This window comes from Bos indicus x Bos taurus, chromosome 18, assembly GCF_003369695.1.
Source record: "Bos indicus x Bos taurus breed Angus x Brahman F1 hybrid chromosome 18, Bos_hybrid_MaternalHap_v2.0, whole genome shotgun sequence".
NCBI classification, from domain to species: Eukaryota; Metazoa; Chordata; class Mammalia; order Artiodactyla; family Bovidae; genus Bos; species Bos indicus x Bos taurus.
The window spans coordinates 58384616-58405478 of NC_040093.1; the positions used below are offsets into that span (position 1 = coordinate 58384616).

The window sequence follows — 20863 nt, forward strand, 5'->3', positions numbered from 1 at the left end:
AGCCCAGTATTCTTGCCTGGGAAGTCCTGTGGACAGAGGAGCCTGTGGGCTACAGTCCATGGGGTGGCAAAGAGTCAGACATGACCTAGTGACTAAACACCAACAGTTTACCTCTGTAGGAATCAACTTCATCAACTGGACTACAGTGCTTCCATGCAGGTTGTTTTTAGTTTTACAGACTCCACTCCTTCCTAAAATTACTTTGGTCAGGACCTTTCCCCTGTCCTCCTTCAGGGAGGTGGTTTCATATGTGTGTCATACAGTTAGATTCTTTTTATCACATCCTGCGTTCCATCCTTGGGTGGACACGAATCTGAGCAAACTCCGGGAGATAGTGAAGGACAGGGAAGCCTGGCATGCTGCAGTTCACGGGGTCGCAAAGAGTCGGATGCGACTTAACGACCGAACAACAGCAGCAAAGGAGTCTATGCTGTCAAGTTCCGCAGGTTTCGGCTAATGTTCAGTGTCTCATATTCGCCATCATATCTTGCAGAGTAGTTTCACGGCCCTAAAAAAGTCCCCTGCATTTCACCAGTTCTGCCCTCCTCTTACTCCACCTGACCCCCTGGCCACCAACGATCTGTTTACTTTTTCTACACTTTTGCCTTTTCTGAGATGTCATATAATTGGAATCATACAGTATGTGTTGCCTTTTCAGACTGGCTTCTTTCACTTAGTGATGTGCATTAAAGAGTCACTCATGTATTTTTGTGGCTTGACAGTGGACTTCTTTTTATGCCAAATAATATTCTACTGTGTGAATGAATCAGAGTTGAAAATGAAAGTCACTCAGTTGTGTCTGACTTTTTGTGACCCCATATATAGTCCATGGAATTCTCCAGGCCAGAATACTGGCGTGGGTAGCCTTTTCCTCTCCAAGAGATCTTCCCAACCCAGGGATCAAACCTAGGTCTCCTGCATTGTGGGCAGATTCTTTACCAGCTGAACCACAAGGGAAGCTCAGGGGCATATCGGTTGCTTCCAGTTTTTGATTATGAGTAAAGCTGCAGTATTTTTGGTTTGTGGTTTGTTTTATTTAGGGACCGTTCCTGGATCCGTCATTGCTGAAGGGTGGATGTGTGGGAGAGGGAACCAAGGATCTCACGGGGCCCTTCACAGAGAGTGCTATCTGTGCTCTTCCATGTTTGGAGATGTAGCCTTTCACCACCCAGAACAGAGGCTGCCCGCAGGTCCCAGCCACATCCAACCCTTCCCACGACAATCTGAGTGTTCTCCCGCCGTGCTCCTGTGTGGCTGTTCTGCGGTCAGCTTCTCACTCTGTGTTCTGATTTTGGAAGGCTCTGCTCTGACCAACGGGGGCCTCAACCTACACAGCCCGGTGAAGAGGAAGCTGGAAGCTGAGAAGGACTACGTCTTCGACAAAAGGCTCAGGTACAGCGTCCGCCAGAACGAAAGCAACTGTCGGTTTCGGGACATTGTTGTGCGGAAGGAAGAGGGCTTCACGCACATCCTGCTGTCCAGCCAGACCTCGGACAACAACGCGCTGACCCCCGAGGTGAGAGGGATGGGATGGCGGGTGGGTGCTGGCTCTCTGAGCCCTCCGGAGTCAGTGGAGACCACCCACCCTCAGGCAGACTTGACCTGGGGACCCAATTTGCTGATCTCACTACATCCGTCATCTGTCTGATCTTTATGATCTGTGACTACAGTATCCCATTTTGAAAACGAAGACCCCGGAAAACAGAGAGATTCAATAAGCTGATCATGGTCACAGAATTAGTCAGTATTGGCTCCAGAAACCAAACATCACATCTTGGGCTTCTCCAGCAAAACTGAATGGTAGTCAGCATGTCTAATATAGATGGAATTATATTCGCTCAGCTCACTTACAGTTTTTTTGATTGAGATATAATTCACATACCATAAACTTTATCCTTTTAAAATGTACAGTTCGGTGGTATTTAGTGTATTCACAAAGTTGTGTGGCTGTCAGCATTAATTCCAGAACATTTCCATCACCCCCAGAGGAAACCCTGTGCCTGTTAGCAGTCACCCCCATTTCCTCCCCACGTCCCTGGCAACCACGAATGGTCTTCCTGTCTCTACAGATTTGCCTCTTCTGGGTGTTTCACAGATATAGAATTGTGCAATTCATGGCCTTCCGTGGCTGGCTTATTTTACTCAGCACAGTATTTGAGGGGTTTATCCATGTGGTAGCATGATCAGTGCCTCATCCCTCTCCCATGTATGGGTCGGCCACACTTTGTCTATTAGTTCTCCAGTTGAGGGACATTTGGGTTGGCTCTACTTTTGGTGCAGACTTCCCTAGTGGCTCAAAGAATCTGCCTGCAATGGAGGAGACCTGGGTTCAATCCCTGGGTCGGGAAGATCCTCTGGAGCAGGAAATGGCAACCCACTCCAGTATTCTTGGCTGGAGAATCCCATGGAAAGAGGAGCCTGGGGGGCTACACCCCACAGGGTCGCAAAGAGTTGGACATGACTGATCGACTAACACTTTCACTTTCCACTTTTGACCATCTTGCATAATATTGCTATGAACACTTGTGTATATGTTTTTGTGTGAACATAAGGTTTTCTTGGTTATATTCCTAATTATGGAATTGCTGGGTCATAAAGAGCCAACTCATTGGAATAGACCCTCTTACTGGCAAAGATTGAAGGCAGGAAGAGAAGGGGATGGCAGAGGATGAGATGGTTGGGTGGCATCACCAACTCAATGGACATGAGTTTGAGGAAATTCTGGGAGACAGTGAAGGACAGGGGAGCCTGGTGTGCTGCAGGCCATGGGGTCCCAAAGAGTCGACTGAGCTACAGTAACAATGGTAACTGCATAGTTGAACTACCAAACTATTTACCCCAGTGGCTGGGCCACTTTACATCCCCAACAGCGGTGTATGACGGTCGCCATTCTTCTGCTTCCTCGCCAGCACTTGTTATTGTCTGTCTTTTTTTATTACAGCTGTTTTGGTGGGCGTGAGGTGCTATCTCATTTTGGTTCTGGTTTGCATTTTCCTAATGATGGATGATGTTGGGCATCTCCTCTGGTGGCTGTTGGCCATTTGTCTGTCTTCTTCAGAGAGATGTCTGTCCAAATCCTTTGCCAATTTTTAAAATTGGGAATTTTTTAGAGTTGAGTTTTAAGCATTCTCTGTGTGTTCTGAATATCACATCCTTGTCAGAGCTATGATTTGAAAATCCTGCCATTCTGAGTTGTCTTTTTCCTTTCTAGATAACATTCTTTGACATTCGATTCAAAAGTTTTTGACGTCCAGTTTATCTTTTTTCTCTCTGACTTTCTTTTTTCTTTTTGACTGTGGCTCACGGCGGCTTGCGGGATCCTAGTTCCCCAAGCAGGGATTGAGCCCAAGGCCCCATCAGCGAGAGTACCAAGCCCTCACCCCTGGACCGCCAGGGGATTCCGTCTCTATTACTTTTTAAAATGCTAATTCTACTTATGTCTAGATGAGCAGAACCGTGAAGCAGTGAATACATAATGCATTTACATAGACAACACCATTCAAAAGAGGGGGTGCTTAGCAGATGGCAGGGAAGAGATTGTTGATAGTGCCCGTGTGAGAAGACTCGCATCCGAGCCGTCTTCTCCTGCTGGACCAACCCGGGAGGGCACAGAGTGATGAGTGACCATCTGCACACCGTGTCCTACTTGCCCCTCTTCATCCCGCCTTCTGGTGTAGGGTTATTACAATTCACGTCTTCCAGGTGAGACAGCGTATGCCTAGAGAATGGAATAGGGCTGGGCTCCCATGGCTTCAGAGAGGGTGGCCCTCAGCCCAGCGCCTGGGCATCGCAGGCAGTTCAGTGCAGACCCCCGTTCCCATGGTACCCTGCACTCCGGTGTCCACAGCAGCAATGCAGACCTGGAGGGTGAACCACGGGATGGGTTTGGGGTGGGGGGGGACACAGTCAGGGAGCGGCTGTGTCACTGGTGACCCACCCAGACAGGAGGTGCAGATGGTCTGGCACTGCCCGGCGTGTCCAGTGCAATTCAGGGGGGGCCCGGAAGTGGGTGGAATGGGAAGTGCTGTGTCCTTGAACTTATTATTATCACACATTCCCTATATGCTCTGGATCCCGGATCCTTGTCAGAGCTATCATTTGAAAATACTGCCGTTTTGTGGGTTGTCTTATTCTTTTCTAGATAGCACTCTTTGATATTCAATTCAAAATTCTTTGAAATCCAATTTATCTTTTTTTCTCTATTACATTTTCCCCTTTGTCACTATGATTTACATAGACTGTGGTTCTTTTTGGGGACTGTGGGGGTAACAGGCAGGAATGTTTGTCAGCCTGTGAGGGAAGAGAGTGGCCAGGGCTGTGGAGGTGGGGGGCTGCTGGTGACTCATCACCCCTCTTCTAAGCACGGGTGTTTGGGGTCGCTCCCTCCTCCGCCTTCAGTGGAACCACCTCTAGGTTCTCTGCTGTGTAGACCTCTGCAGAGATCTCAGAGTCCAGGGCCTGTGGTTTACCCCAAAGGCCGCCATTCACATGTTGATACACCTGGAAACGTTGTTATTTTAAGCTCCTCACAAAACATTCCCAAGAGACCAATTCTTCTCAGATTTTTTCTACTTCACTACTTTTAAAAAGCGTGCTTGAAAAAGGCACGGTATTTTCCTTTGATAAACCGAATAGATGTGGAGCCTCCCAGTTCATCCTCTCTCTTCGCAGCAGCTCTGTGTATTAACTGTTGCCTTCTCATCACAGAAGTGTGTGGCATCTGACTAGTTTCAGGCGCCCGGGTTCTCACCTCCTGAGACTCGGGTTTGGTTGATTAGCAAGGTTTACTCCTAATTGGTGTCTGTCAGTAACAGAACAGGAGGAAGATGGAAAAACAATTATTGATCTGGTGTTTTCAGCTCTCCCAGCAACCAGAGTGGATTGATGCCGTGGATGAATTGGCTAACTGGGTGGAGCAGCCGTGGAAGTATGTGACATGGTGATAGTGAAGGAATACCGGTCCCCAGGCAGCGCTCGTGCTGAAGAACCCACCTGCCAGTGTAGGAAACGGAAGATCCACGTGTTCGATTCCTGGGTTGGGAAGATGCCCTGGAGGAGGGCATAGCAATCCCCTCCAGCATTCTTACCTGGAGAATCCCATGGTTAAGAGGAGCCTGGTGAGCTATGGTCCATGGGGTCACAGCGAGTCAGACACAGCTGAGCGACTTAGCACGCACAGAGTTAGCAGAGGAGCCCTGCCCCTCCCGGCAGAACCGGGATCAGATCCCGCCTCCAACACTTTTCCTTTTCTGCTACCTTGGGATTACTTTGCCTCTCTGAGTGTTCTCATTTATAGGAATCCTACAGTGTATTCCCTGTGGGATTAGAGATAATGTCTGCAAAAGAGGCTCTCAGAGTCCCTGACACCTAGGAAGCATTCAGTGAATGTTCCTATTGTTGTTAAGATGAAACAGAGGTGTGACAGTGGCCGCCGGCAGCCCCAGCCCTGCTCCTTCAGGGAGGGACTGGAAAGAGGCCGCTCTCAGGGTCACAGCTGGACTCTTTTCCTGGCTGTGTACGTGGTGTTGGCGGGATTGGCCCCATGGGCGGAAATCCATACGTTACTGGGTGTGTTAACTGGATTCTGAGGTTAGCATGCGTGTTGTCATATTTCTCCTTGTCTGGAATACAGCAAAGAGCCAGGAAAATAATGGAAATGCCCCTGCAGGAAAGAGTCGGCAAAATAGACGGTCCAAAGTCTTGGGGATTAAAAACTCATCCACTTTCTCTTCAGGAGAGGACCTCAGGCCCTCACTGTGTTTCTGGGGTTTTCTTTGTAGCCCCCAGCCTCAGTCCACAGACCACCACCTTCCACGGGGGCCCCCAGACCCGCTGGAGGCATCTTCACACCCTCTGGGGTGTATCTGCCGTGTCCACGCCATCCTCAAGCCAGTCACGTTTCTTTCTATTTCCATCATAACTCTGAGAGGCCACACTGCTGGCTGTTTTGTCTGCACGATTGTTATCAATCATAACCTACCAACAGGTCTGCCCACTTCCGTGTTTCCTGCCCTGTTGTCTGTTCCTCAGAAGGCAGAGTGATCTGCTGGAAATGCAAATATGATCAAGTCACTCCTCATACACACACACACACACACACTTACTTCAGACACATCAGTGGCTCCTCCAGCCTTACCTGAAGACTCGCTTGGGGAAGCTGCACTTCCATGCTCCTTCTAGTGACTGTTGGAAGGTCCTAGGTCCCTGCTGGCCACAGGCATCCGTTTCTTGCCATTGGCTTCCCACCATGGACTATGGCATAGCATCTCCATAGGACTGCTCATGGTGTGGCAGCTTGCTTCCCCCAGACTGAGAGCTCTAAGGAAGAGAGAGAACGAAAGAGGACAACTCAGGGGATTTCCTGACTTAGGGACTTGATGCTTTCACTACCAGGGCCCAGGTTCAATCCCTGGTTGGGGAACTGAGATACTGAAAGCCTTGGATTGTGGCCAGGAAAAGCTGAGACAAGTTTAGTCATCCTGTATCTTAATCACCTCTTGAAAGGAACATCCCATGACTTCACCATATTCTCTTAGAAGTGAGTCACTAGGGACTTCACGCAGGTGTGAATACCAGCTACCTGGAGGCCGCCTGTCCCAGGGATTTAAGCTAGGAGAGGGCAGGATAAAGTAAGGACACACACATTCTGCCAGGGAGCTGGTAGAAGTGTCACGGGAGGGGATTAAAGCACTTGGGGTGTCAGGAGAAGGAGGAGGTGGCATTTCGTGGGGAATATTTGAGAAGGCCTTCACGAGGGTGGTCTCAGTGCATATGGGCCCTGGGTGACTGGATTCAGCAAGTAGAGATGAAGGAGAGAGAGGGACCCTGGTCTGCTCCCATTTAATACCATTTTTAATGGATTTGGTTATCTGGTTCCAGCCCCTGGCAGCTCAGAAGGTAGAAGCTGCAGAGGAGGGGTGTGTTTTTTCCAGCAGACACTCACGCAGGAGCAGGCGGTGGCCACCAAGTGCAGAGCAGGGCAGTGGGCGTCAAGAAGGGACCCAGGGTTTCCACACGCACGGTGGTCCGGCACTGTTTGTTAGCAGAGGTGCGCCCGGGAGCCTCTGAGGGGACTAGCATGTGACGTGGAGAGGCAGTGACGCGTGTGCAGCATGCTCTGTTTTAGAAGACAGAGGAGTGTGTAAGAATTTTAGAACGACGGTTCAGTTACATTATATGACTGGTGGGGGTCCTTCAAGAAGCGGGAACCTCAGCCTTCCATCCAAGTTGGATTATCAACATGAGAAAGGCCAAGGAAAAGTACACTAACTAGATACACACATTTTCATTTTTATTTATTTTTTTGGCCACACCTCTGGAGAAGGCAATGGCACCCCACTCCAGTACTCTTGCCTGGAAAATCCCATGGACGGAGGAGCCTGGTAGGCTGCAGTCCATGGGGCCGCTACGTTGGACACGACTGAGCGACTTCACTTTCGCTTTTTACTTTCATGCATTGGAGAAGGAAATGGCAACCCACTCCAGTGGTCTTGCCTGGAGAATCCCAGGGATGGGGGAGCCTGGTGGCTGCCGTCTATGGGGTCGCAGAGTCAGACACGACTGAGGTGACTTAGCAGCAGCAGCAAGACAGGGGGGAGCTTAGTTTCCCTGGGATCAAACCCACACCCCCTGCATTGAAAGTGCAGAGTCTTAACGACTAGACCACCAGGGAAGTCCCCAGGATATATACACTTTAAAAATTAAAAACTGAGTTTGTTCTTTCGTCGCATGAACAAAACACGAACCTGCTTTCCATCTCACTCATAGAGGAGGTGGCCGTTTTGTTCGACTTTATTCCACTAGTTGACCAGCGCGCAGGCCCTCAGGTGGGGAGTCACGTGAAGAATTACAACTCACGTCCCCAGGGCAGGGTTTTCCTTTCTTTGCCTCTCGGAGAAGCAGAGCTCATGTATAGGTGAGAGCCTGCCTATTTCTGGAGGCAGATGGATTAAAGGACCCACACGATAGTGACCTGTTAGCTTTTCTGATGTTTTAAATGAATATCTATGGCTTATCCCCGTTAGAATGGAAAGCACTTCTCGCGTCCTTCTCATGGAGCTCAAGCCCCAAGGGTTGTGATTCAGACTGACGTCTTGGCATGTGTTTTTTTTCCCCCACAAAGACTCACCCATTTGTTTAAGTCATCCTACAGTGTGCAGTAGTGGGCAGAGAAGGGAGGTGAGATTTGTATCCCGGTTCTGCCTCTTGCTGGTGACCTTGAACCCCTGACTTTGTTTTTCTGAGTCTTCCTTGCTTCATCTGCAAGACTGGGATAGCATACCCTCCATCACTGAAGTTTTGTTTCAGGTAAAATATTATGTGGAAATTCATGGATGCAATCCTGGCACCTCTATGCTTAATAAAAGGGCATGGTCACTTAAAGTACAATCTATAAAACAGTGGTCTCGTAAAGTGTCCCCACTGTACTCTACAATTCTGCCTTTTGAATATTTAGTAACAATCATTCAAAAGCCTGTTCCTTTACTGTCTCTTCTATTGGACTCTCAGCTCCACTCAGGCAAGTACATGCCTTGTTTTTTCTTTTCATGCACTTTCTGCACTTACTTTTCCTGCTTCCCTAAGTTCTGTTGGATTGAGTGAGCTTTTTTAAATTTTACACCCTCCGCCATCCATTCTTTGAAACTCATGTACTTTTGAGATGTTTTCCTTAAGCTGTGTCCACATGAAAGGGAAAAAGTTAAAGTGTTAGTTGGTCAGTGATATCTGACTCTTTGTGACCCCGCCAGGCTACTTTATCCATGGAATTCTCCAGGCAAGAATCCTAGAGTGGGTAGCCATTCCCTTCTCCAGGAGATCTTCCCGACCCAGGGATTGAACCCAGGTCTCTTATATTGCAGGCAGATTCTTTACTATCTGAGCTATCGGGGAAGCCCATTATGTACATACACATAGTGATGCCTAATGTGACAGTTTCAGCAATACGTGAACCATGAACTTCCAGATGTTCAAGCTGGTTTTAGAAAAGGCAGAGGAACCAGAAATCAGATTGCCAACATCTGCTGGATCATCAAGAAAGCAAGAGAGTTCCAGAAAAACATCTGTTTCTGCTTTATTGAATGCCAAAGCCTTTGACTGTGTGGATCACAATAAACTGTGGAAAATTCTCAAAGAGATGGGAATACCAGATCACCTGACCTGCCTCTTGAGAAACCTGTATGCAGGTCAGGAAGCAACAGTTAAAACTGGACATGGAACAGCAGACTGGTTCCAAATAGGAAAAGGAGTACTTCAAGGCTGTATATTGTCACCCTGCTTATTTAACTTATATGCAGAGTACATCATGAGAAATGCAGGGCTGGAAGAAACACAAGCTGGAATCAAGATTGCTGGGAGAAATATCAATAACCTCAGATATGCAGATGACATCACCCTTATGGCAGAAAGTGAAGAGGAACTCAAAAGCCTCTTGATGAAAGTGAAAGAGGAGAGTGAAAAAGTTGGCTTAAAGCTCAACATTCAGAAAACGAAGATCATGGCATCTGGTCCCATCCCTTCATGGGAAATAGATGGGGAAACAGTGGAAAGTGTCAGACTTTATTTTTCTGGGCTCCCAAATCACTGCAGATGGTGATTGCAGCCATGAAATTAAAAGACGCTTACTCCTTAGAAGAAAAGTTATGACCAATCTAGATAGCATATTCAAAAGCAGAGACATTACTTTGCCAACAAAGGTCCGTCTAGTCAAGGCTATGGTTTTTCCAGTGGTCATGTGTGGATGTGAGAGTTGGACTGTGAAGAAAGCTGAGCGCCGAAGAATTGATGCTTTTGAACTGTGGTGTTGGAGAAGACTCTTGAGAGTCCCTTGGACTGCCAGGAGATCCAACCAGTCCATTCTGAAGGAGATCAGCGCTGGGATTTCTTTGGAAGGAATGATGCTAAAGCTGAAACTCCAGTACTTGGGCCACCTGATGCGAAGAGTTGACTCACTGTAAAAGACTCTGATGCTGGGAGGGACTGGGGGCAGGAGGAGAAGGGGACGACAGAGGATGAGATGGCTGGATGGCCTCACTGACTCAATGGATGTGAGTCTGGGTGAACTCCAGGAGTTGGTGATGGACAGGGAGGCCTGGCGTGCTGCAGTTCATGGGGTTGCAGAGAATCGGACATGACTGAGCGACAGAACTGAACTGAACTGAATGTGACAGTGGCCTCTGCACCGTCTCCAGACACAGCCTCACATGCCCCAACTCTGGCCTCTCACCCGTGCAAACTCCAGCCTTCAGTCAGCCTCTATCAGTTTGATGATGATTTCATAGTCAATTCTTACACTGATTTACTGACACGTTTTCTCCTTTCTTTGCTGGCTGCTTTTCCTTGCAAGTCAGTTTTTCTTTGTGAATATAGTTTTCTTTTTCTTGAAGTGCATCCTTTTTTAGTTCTTCCAGTGAGGGCCTAAGGGTAGTAAGCATTCTTTTACTGAAAATTCTTAATCTTTTTTTTTTTTAACCTTTTTAGTTTATATTGGAGCATAGCCGATTAACAATGTTGGGATAGTTTCAGGTGAACGGTGAAGGGACTCAGCCATACATATACACGCATCCATTCTCCCCCAGACTCCCCTCCCATCCAGGCTCCCACATAACGTTGAACAGAGTCCCCTGTGGTATACAGTAGGTCCTTGTTGGTTATCCATTTTAAATACAGCAGTGCGTGCATGTCCATCCCAAACTCCCTAACCATCCCTTCTCCCCATCCTTCCCTCCTTGAAAATGCCTGATCTTTACCCTTGCCTCTGAATGATGGTTTAGCTGGATATAGAATTTGTGTTTAATGGTTATTTTCCTTGGCACCTGGAAAATGTTACAGGTCAGTCTGGTGCCAAAGCCCACTTCCCACTTGACCTCTGAGCCGTGTGAGCATCTTAGTGGAATTAAGGATAAACAAGATAGCATTGTTATTACTGGATATATGGAACTGCTCAATTCAACACATATTAAACTGGAGAAGAGAACTGTGACGGACAGGATTGCATCTTGGGACCAAAAGATGCAACCTGATCCTAGGTAGCAATGTTTATATAAATGCGTGTGGGTTTTGGTATATGCTATGGTATTAGCACTTTGTATCCTCAGCAGCATTGATATGTATTTTTTTGAAATCTGAATTTGAAAGTCGCTCAGTCGTGTCTGACTCTTTGTGACCCCATGGACTATACAGTCCAGGCCAGAATACTGGAGTGGGTAACCTTTCCCTTTTCCAGGGGATCTTCCCAACCCAGGGATCAAACCCAGGTCTCCCACATTGCAGGCGGATTCTTTGCCAGTTGAGCCACAAGAGAAGCCCAACATATATCAATGACTGCTGCTATGAAAACAAAAAGGATAAGCAGGAGCATAGTTAAACTGGGACTTCTGGCGACAGCTGACATACCTTGCCTGAGCTGTGCACAAGAATATTTTCCCACACCTTGGAAAGGGCCAAATAAGCAATGCTGGCGGAGGACGTGCTGAGATTTAGCAGGCTTAGACAGCTTCACACCCGGCTTCCGAGCCTGCAGCCACTGACCCCACTGGCACCTCCTTGGCGCTCTGTGCTGCTTCGGAGATGGTACAGGGAGTTGGGTTTGGGTTTCTTTCTTTGGTCTGGGTGTGGCGTGTATGCAGGGGAGGCTCCCTGCACGGGAAGAGCAGATTCACTCTCCTCTACGCCCAGGGCTCTGCACAGGCCTGGAGGTGCTCTGCTTTTAGAGGGACCACTCACCATTCCCACAAATCCATCTCTGCCCTCAGATCATGAAGGAAGTGCGGCGTGCGCTCTGCAATGCAGCCACAGACGACAGCAAACTGCTGCTCCTCAGCGCTGTGGGCAGCGTGTTCTGCAGTGGCCTGGATTACTCCTACCTGATTGGCAGGTTGTCCAGCGACCGGAGGAAGGAGAGCACCCGGATCGCGGAGGCCATCAGGTGAGCCTTGCTGGAGTTCAGACACGTGGGGGGATATGCCTAGGTTTAGCACGTGAAAATACAGGCTGCTTAGTTAAATTTGAATTTCCAACAAGGAAACATTTTTAAAAGCATAAGTATATCCCATCCTATGCAGCACTTGGGATACACTTATACTAAAAATTTTTTCAGTTGCTCAGTCGTGTCCAACTCTTTGCAACCCCATGGACTACAGCACGCCAGGCTCCTCTGTCCTCTGTCTCCTGGAGTTTGCTCAAGCTCATGTCCACGGAGTCAGTGATGCCTTCCAACCATCTCATCCTCTGCCACCCTCTTATCCTTTTGTCTTCAATCTTTCCCAGCATCAGGGTCTTTTCCACGAGTCAGCTCTTCACATCGGGTGGCCAAAGTATTGGAGCTTCAGCTTCATCATCAATCCTTCCAATGAATATTCAGAACTGATTTCCTTTAGGATTGACTGGCTTGATCTCCTAGCAGTACAAAGGGTCTCTCAAGAGTCTTCTCCAGCACCACAATTCAAAAGCATCAGTTCTTTGGTGCTCAGCCTTCTTTATGGTCCAATTCTCATATCTGTATGTGACTATTGGAAAGTTGTTTTATGTTTATCTGAAATTCAGAGTTCAATTGGACATCCGATATTTTCCTGCCAAAATTAGAGATGCTTTTACACTCTAGGTTATAATCCACTTTATTTTTTTTTTTTTATCATAAAGAGATTTTATTTCCTCATGTTAAACCCAGCCTCTGGTAATGCCCAAGTATTATACACACTAATCCCACCCTCTGCCTGATGGTGAAATCTTTGCTTTTCTGGGCGTCCCAGCCTCATGGAGCTGACAAGGCTCAGCCATGAGGAGGAGGAGGGACGTGCAGCTCTGTATATGCAGACCCTTGGGTGGGGAGCATTTCCCCCTCTTGCATTATCTTTGGGGCAAAAGCTGGGATCCTGGGGAGGACATCCACTCCCATAGACCAGTATCTCTTTTGGGAAAGCAAAGGGTGGTTACAACCTCATTCCTTACAGATTTGTCAGAAGCAAGTGAGTGTGACTTCCAGCACGGCTGTCACTGGTCCTGCACCCTGGGAGGGGCACACACCCGCTGCTCCACCGTATGTGGACTAAGTGCTCCTTCTCCAGGGACCAGGACGCACCACCGAACCATGACTTGTCTGGGACCACACTCCCCCGGACCACTGGTTCTCAGCCCGGGAGCTTTTCCAAAACCCAGCAGCTCGGCAGCATCTCCAGGAGCTTTGGGCTTAATGAGTGAGGGGAGTGCTGGGGGAGCATGCCTTGGGTTTCAAAATTTCTTTGGTGATTCTAATATGAAAGCAAGATCAGGAACCCCTGCCGCGTGCCAACCAAGAGGCTTCTCCACATTGACAGTGCACCAGAAATCGGGAAGATCCCCTGGACGAGGGCATGGCAACCCTCTCCATTATTCTTGCCTGGAGAATCCCATGGATAGAGGAGCCTGGCTGCTTATAAGTCCATGAAGTCACAAAGAGTCAGACATGACTGAAAGTGACTTAACACACATGTCCCAGAAGTTTTAGAACCACAGTGTTGTAGAGAAGCATTTCCCGGAAAACTTGCTGCAGCTTTCCAGAGAAGCATCGTGAATGAGGGACCCTGCTGATAAATGAGGTCTGTCCCCTCGTCTGTGGATTTTCCAGGCATGTTAAGAAATTTACAGTCTGAGAGGTCTCTTGTGAAAGAACTTCGTTCAGAGTCTAGCAAGGCCGATACGTATTTTGGCCACAGAACCTTGTAAGCTGCTGGCGTCCCTTGCAGTTTTTACGCACGATCTCAGCTGGGCTGAGCCCAGGATCCGGGCCAGACACGCGGCCGTGGCACCCCCGCCGTGGTCCCTCCCCATCCTGATAGTTTCCTAAAGAAAACACGCCTGCACCTGGCCCGGGAAGCTGCCTGCCCTCTGCAGATGTTTGCTGAATGAACTAGCAGATGTGGGAAGAGCTCGGATGACTCACTCCGCAGAAGCCTCTATCCAGGACCCAAAAAAAGCTATGTGCTCCATCCAGGCCGGCCTCACCTGAACCCCTCACGGGAGACCATGGCCTGCTGGCTGGATGCTGGGACGAGAAGGAGTGAGATTACCTGTGTGCAGTACTTGGTCCATTCCTGGCCCGTAATGAGTACTTAGGACTGGTGTAAAGAATGATTTTCACTGTTCTTCCCGTTACTTCCAGCCATGAGGTCTAGCTAAAAGCCTGGATCTGACGATGGAACGGGCTTCTAGTGGGGGGCCCAGGGTGGCTGTCACTGTGTGTGTGCCTGGTGCCCACATGCCCCATCTCAGCCGACTTGGCTCCGAATGTTGGCAGTCGGGGGCTGCACCCCACAGCTCCTGTTAAAGGGAATGGGCAGCAGGGTCACAGTTGCCAAGTGCTCCGGGTGGACTTTGGACACTCCTGATGCAGGATTTTGCTCCGAGTCTCCTGTGGGCCAGGAGAGGAGCTCACAGACCACTGGGAACAGCATGAAAGCTGTGTCTGCCCTCCCCGGCCGATGTGCTGACCGTGATGACAGAGACCCACGTGCCAGGCACTGAGCTGGTACTGGGTGGACCCTCACATTGAAGCCTCTGCTCTCATCTCAGGACATACCACTGGCTTTCCCGTTTTAAGAGAAGCCAAATAAGGTTCCAGAGACTAGGTGACTTGCCCCAGGTCTCCCCACTCGTTAGCGGCAGTGTTGAAGCTGGAGGCCAAGTCCTCTAGCCCCCAAAGTTCCTGATCCTCCTGCCACGTCAGCCCAGCCTGCAGCTCCCGGCACGGGCTCAGGTTGAGTGGAGGCAGCGATGAGGGCTGGCGTGAGCCCGAGGGGCTCTGACATGGGGGGAGACGCCAGCCATCTTCCCAGCGCTGCCCTGCCATCCAGGCCAGGATCAGATATCTGAGCGGCAGCATCTGTAATGCGATATCCTGTTTGCTGTCTGGCTTGCACGTCCAGCGGGCCCTTGTGATAGAGATCTCCTACTCGAGGTGAGAGGAAAAGGAAGGGGAGTGTGGGCTGCTCACCGCGTTTTTATATCAAGGAAATGAATTTGCAAGTCTGCTGGATTGAATGGAGAAGGGAATGGCAACCCACTTCAGAATTCTTGCCTGAAAAGTCCCATGGACAGAGGAGCCTGGCAGACTATAGTCCATGGGATTGCAAAGAGTCGGACACAACCGAAGCAACAGCACTCGGCACGCTGGACTGAAATGGAAGGGTGGGTTGAAGGGTCAGAGGGTCGGAGCTGAGCGTGCTTGGGCCCCTCTGCCCTCCTCGGGGGTCCTTGGTGCCTATGTACAGAGCTCAGGTTGGAAACAACAGCATGAAAGTTTCTGGGGTCTGGAAGAGGAAGCTCCTGGAGAGTCAGGAGTGCCCAAGTGACTTTCTGGAAGGACTGTCGTGTGGATGGTGAAGCAGAGGGAATAGGAGTATCAGAGGGGCCACAGCAGGGGGGGCGTCCTGATAAGGGTGTGCCCCCTTTACTGAGAGTGTGCAACAGAGGCTGTGATGCATCCTCAGGAGGTGATTCTATGCCAAGTGGAAGATTTGGTTCCCTGCCTCTCTCTTAACGTCCTTCCCAATTGTGAGATCCAAGGTCCTGGAGTTGTACCAGGGGGTTTAGGAATGGGACATCTGCTGAAAATCCCAAACCCAAACCCCGTGGTTCCAAGGACCCTGCAAAGAAGCCCCACGTCCCCCTGCAGATTCCAAATTGCATTTGGCAAAAACCTCCTGTTAAAACCAGTGACTGGGGCCATGAAGTTAGGAAGTCAAGCTAGGAAACAGGCCACTGGAAAACCAGGACTCAGAAGGCATAGGGCCACATCTCCCTCTGTGCAGCAGTGTACTCTGGGGTCAGCTGCACTGGGACAACAGTGGCTGAGGTGCGTCACAAAGAGTCTACGCACAGAGTCGTACAGAAGTCAGGAAATCCAACGGCTCAAGCCTGGGTGCATACTTTTGTGACAGCACGTAGGTCCCAAGATAACCCCCATGTCAGGAGCCATGATGTTAAGCCATCTTCTCACAGTTCAGTCCAATCCCGGCGTATCACTGTGATACCCAGATCTTTTGAGATGAATTTGGGGGAGTAGTATCAATTGAGAAGAGATAAATCAGCTTGATGTTTGTATAAGTTAAGTATTTGCTGCTGTAACAAATGAACCCCCAACATACATAATGGCTCAGCTGTGAAAGAAATTTACTTCTTGCGTATGTAATCTCAGAGTAGATATTACCAATCAACCCATGGCTGTCCCCCAAGGGCTGAGTCAGGAACCCAAACACCTGCCATTTTGTGATTCAACAAATGTGTTCCAAGATTGCTGAGCTTGTTAAGCTGAGAGGGCTGGGAGGGCTGTGTGGTGGGAGATTTTCTTGTACCAGGCCCAGAAGTGTGTATCTGGTTTCTACTCATGTCCCATCGGCCGGCACCTGGTTACTTGGGCATAGCCAGTTGCCAGGGAGACTGAGAACCATGTTCCAACAGTAACCCTAGGAAGAAGAGGGAAGGGAAAGCAGGTCTGATGACCAGCCAGTGCCTCCCTACTGCACATCTACCATCCTTGCTCTCTTTCTGGGAGCTGATTTACCAAGTGTTCATCCCGATGTGCTTGGAGACCAAGCACTGCATGAGGCAGACCTGTGAGTTTCCTTAAGGAACTGGAAGAGGAGGAGAGTTCAAGCAAGCAGCAAATAATTGGGATAATTGCAAATCCCGATCACGGAGTGTTCCAAGAACTCTCAGAGGGCCGAGGCAGCCCCTGCACAGTGAGCAGAGATGAGAGAGACAGGAGATGAGTCTGGAGAGGGAAGCGGAGGCAGACCAAGGTCACAGTTTGGAGTCTGGATTTTATTCTTGCGAGTTCCTGTTAGTTTCCAGTCTTCCGCCTGAAAATAATGAGGGATGCAGGCTTTACTAGACATCCTGGGTTTTTCCTCCATGTCCGATAACATTAATGTTTTATGGACCTTATAAAGCAGCTAGGGGAAAGGTGAAGAGTGTCCTAAGGCAGAGGACCGGAGGTTGTTGTAGGTGTCCCTATTTAATATTCAAGATGCATGTTGTAAGCTTGCTCGGTGCAGGACAGGGAGGCGACATTGCCTGATCCGAAGCCACGGAGCCAGATGCCTCATGCCCCCAGGGGAGCCCAGCATCTTTCCCCAGTTTTGGCCAAAGCCACCCAAACATACAGACCTTCATCAACATTCTAGAACCACACTCAGTGAGTCTGGTATGCCTGTAGGTAATTCAAAATCAGACAGTCCTGAGACTGAAAGAACTCTTTAGAGGTCATCAGTCCCCACCTGTGCCCATGGTCTAACGCTCACTCAGGGTGATCATCGGGCCAAACTTGGGGTACCTCCAGTACCAAGGGGTTCATGCCACCAAAGGCGCCCACTCCACCCTCAACACTACCCTTAGAACATTCCTTCTCTCCTTGAGTTCAAATACCCCTCCTTATAAAACCCTCCTTTAGGTCCGTTCTGAACGTTAACATTCAGGGTGTCCTCCTTAAGGGTATTTGCTCTTCATTACTATCTTGGAGGTGGGAGGGCAGGGTAGCCAGGTGCAGTGCTGGGACCATGGGTTGACCTGGGGTCTTCTGGGCAAACTGTGGTCACTCCATGAGTTTTCCCCTGAAAATCTGATGCCAAGCACTGTGCCATTTCTGTGCCTGTGGCTCCGGGGCTCGCCATCTGGGAGGTCCCCTGATGACCCGTGGGTGCTTTCCAGCACCTGGGAAGGCTTATTCCCACCTCGACAGAATCAAGCTTGTCTGTGGGTCTTGGCAAATCCACTCACCTGCTAAAGAGGGTCCTGTCTTTTCCCCAGGGACTTTGTGAAGGCCTTTATCCAGTTCAAGAAGCCCATCGTGGTGGCGATCAATGGGCCTGCTCTGGGCCTGGGTGCCTCCATCCTGCCCCTCTGTGACATCGTGTGGGCCAGCGAGAAGGCCTGGTTCCAGACCCCGTACGCCACCATCCGCCTCACGCCCGCCGGCTGCTCCTCCTACACCTTCCCCCAGATCCTAGGCGTCGCCCTGGTAAGCCTCCTCGTCTCTGCAGCACATTTGGGGTGCCAGAGCACCCCTCCTCTGTCCTGGTGTTTAGGACGTGGCCCTTCACGTGGGTAGAGTCCCAGGGCTGCTCCCTCCCTGTGCAGTCTGCAGGTCATCTCAGCTTCTTCTGCCTCCCTGGGGTTGCTGCCCGCGGGTGTCTACGCAGCAGCCCAGCAGGTGGATTGCAAGGTGGTTTGGACTCAGGAGCTGGGGCCGCTTTCTTGTGGCTCACAGCCTCAGCGGTGGTGGGCAGATGAGGCAGGCACGTTCCCCTGTGATCTCAGCCTCTGCGCTCTGCCCCGTTCCTCCCGGCCTTGGTGGTCACAAACATATTAACATTGCAGAGCCTGGTCTCTTTCTTTCATTTCAGTCATTTCTGAAACTCCAAGAATGTTCCCAATTGAGACCTGTTTTTGCCAACTGACTGCGTCCCGTTTGGCTTCTTCCACTGGGCTCCTTCCTCGCATTTCTTCTTCCTGAGACGGCGTCTCTTGTCTCTAAATACGTACAGCGTGTGTTTGTCTTCAAACCTCCAACCAGATGCATCCATTAGCCTGTTATCGACCTGACAAATTTTGCTCCTCGGCCGTGAAAGATTGTCCTTTGGGTCATCATGACCCCCCCAGAGGGGAAGCGGGTGCACAGATCCAGAGGCTGGGAGAGCTTGGCATTTCAACATCTGCCTAAGAGCAGCTAAAGTGTGCAGAGCCAGGAAGGGGATGGGAGGGGAGGCCGGTAGACAGCAGTCAGGGAGGGGATTGCACGGTCCTCTGTGGGAAGGAGGCAGGGACTTGTCCTGAGGAGGGAGGGGCTACGACCCTCTTGCCCTGAGTGTCAGTGGGACAGCCGCTCGGTGTCAGTGGTGGCTGCACTGTGCCCCGCTGCTGCCTAGGACCTTGTCCACGTAGCTCCTCCCAGAACACGGATCACAGCTGAGAGAAGTTCTTGGGGGAGCAGAGTACAGAGGACTCTGCAGAAGGTAGGAGGGGTTTCTGCCCTTGGCTGCTGGGCAGCGTTTGCGTCCAACTCTGGGCCCCTGGAAAGGATGCATTTTCTGTGTCGGGATCATGTGGTTACTCAGGACCTTTTGGGCAGTCGGTGAGGGAGACACCTGAAGTGGCTTAAAGGGTGGTGTGGACAGAGAGTTTAACGGTTCCCGTAACTGGCAGGTCCAGCAGTAGAGCCCCTGTTCGGGGTGCCAGGCCCCAGAATCCCAGCAGCAGCAGGGCTCTTGTTCTCCACCTGTCCTGTCTTTGCAGCTCCTCGTCTCCATGGAGCAGGGACAGACACAGCAGTGGGTGGCCTTGGGCTGAGTGACTTAAGCCACCAGAGAAGGAGAAAGATTCTTCCCCATGCTCTCCAGCTTGGAGACCTCACAGAGAGCTTTAATGTCTAGGGTGGCTCTTCTGCTTATTCCCATATCAGCCATCAAGGACGGGGTGTCAACTCTGAACTGTCCCCTGTCCCTCCTGGGGCATCTGCCACCAGACACGGGGAGGGGTATTGGGCAGACGAAGCTCCTGTAGGTACATGACTTCTTTCGGGAATTTAACAGAAGCTGGGGCCCTCGGCTCAGAAAGATGCATACAGATACAAGCGTTGGCAAATAGTTCCCCCAGCATCTTTGGTCTCCAGTTAAGGATGCCGCCTCTGAGAGCTGGGACCATCACCCACAGCATGCTCACTCATTAACAGGCTCGCAGGCATACCGGCTCTCAGCTTTCTCCTGCCTTTGCTTTTTCAGGCCAATGAGATGCTCTTCTGTGGGCGGAAGCTCACCGCCCAGGAGGCATGCAGCAGAGGCCTGGTGTCCCAGGTCTTCTGGCCGACCACGTTCAGCCAGGAGGTCATGCTGCGGGTCAAGGAGATGGCCTCCTGCAGCGCGGTGGTGAGTTCCGCGTCTCTGTGCGTTGTTCTCGCAGGTGGGGGCAGCGAGACCGGAAGGGAGTGTCTGACTTGCCAGAGGTCACGCAGGGAGTCCATGGGAGGCCCTGTGTGATTTCGCAGAGGCCGAGTCTTGGTGCTGAGAGCTTAAATCCAGAGGGAGACGGTGAGCACCATTAGGTGTTCCCACGTCAGCTCCAGTGCAGAAACCTCAGAAGAGATTTATAGCCTGGGGTAGAAGTGATGCTTTAAAGTTCCTAAACTTGCACAGACACACAAATCATCTATGGTTTTCAAAGAAAGGGGAAGCAAAAGCGAATAAGGGCAGGGTATGAGCCAGCTGAGAGATGAGAAACACCAGTTCCTGCCGCCCTGGTACCTCATTTCTCCTGCCCGCCCAGCGCGCAGCACATTTAGAGTCTATAGTTCAACTCCTTGAAAACGGGATAAGTGAATAACACCTCCATGGAGGTACTGGGTTTTAACTGTCGATTTTATCTCCTAAAAGTCGCTCTGAGCACTGCGTGGGAATACCCTGGGAAGGGGGAGAAAGGGCAGGGCAGGAGAAAAGGCTCTCTGAGAGCAGAAGGTCTGGCCGCTCACTGTGCTGCAGCGTCATGGGGCACTGGGCTGGACTGTGGGGGCCGAGCGGTCCCCACAACTTCTCCCCGTCTACCCTGAGTCCCCACCCGCAGTCACTCACCTCCTGATTGCCCCCGCCAGCCTTTACAGACACCCACTGTGCAGCGCTGCCCCCAGGAAGCCTGTGGTCCCAGGGACGGTGGCAGGGTGGGGACAGCCCTGGCTTCTTGGTGGTCGTTTGTCGTGGGCCGAGCCCTTTGCTCAGCTCTTTCTGTGGATTCTCTTTTAATCTTCCTGATGACTCTGGCGGCCAACTCTTTGCCCAGGACTCTCTCCTGTGGTTTTAACCCCAAAGATCTCAGGTCCCAGGAAACTGCATGAGCCTAGGTAGAC

At 50.5% G+C, this 20863-nt stretch overlaps 1 protein-coding gene across 1 annotated transcript in view; it reads left to right on the plus strand.

Annotated features, from left to right (window-relative positions):
* The window catches only part of CDYL2 (chromodomain Y like 2), a 169600-nt gene that overhangs the window by 140502 nt on the left and 8235 nt on the right, over window positions 1–20863 (plus strand). Inside the window, exons 3-6 of the mRNA XM_027513957.1 lie at window positions 1299–1516; window positions 11751–11923; window positions 17779–17989; window positions 19749–19892. Of these exons, the coding sequence (XP_027369758.1) occupies window positions 1299–1516; window positions 11751–11923; window positions 17779–17989; window positions 19749–19892 (746 nt within the window). The remainder of the gene's footprint in view (window positions 1–1298; window positions 1517–11750; window positions 11924–17778; window positions 17990–19748; window positions 19893–20863) is intronic.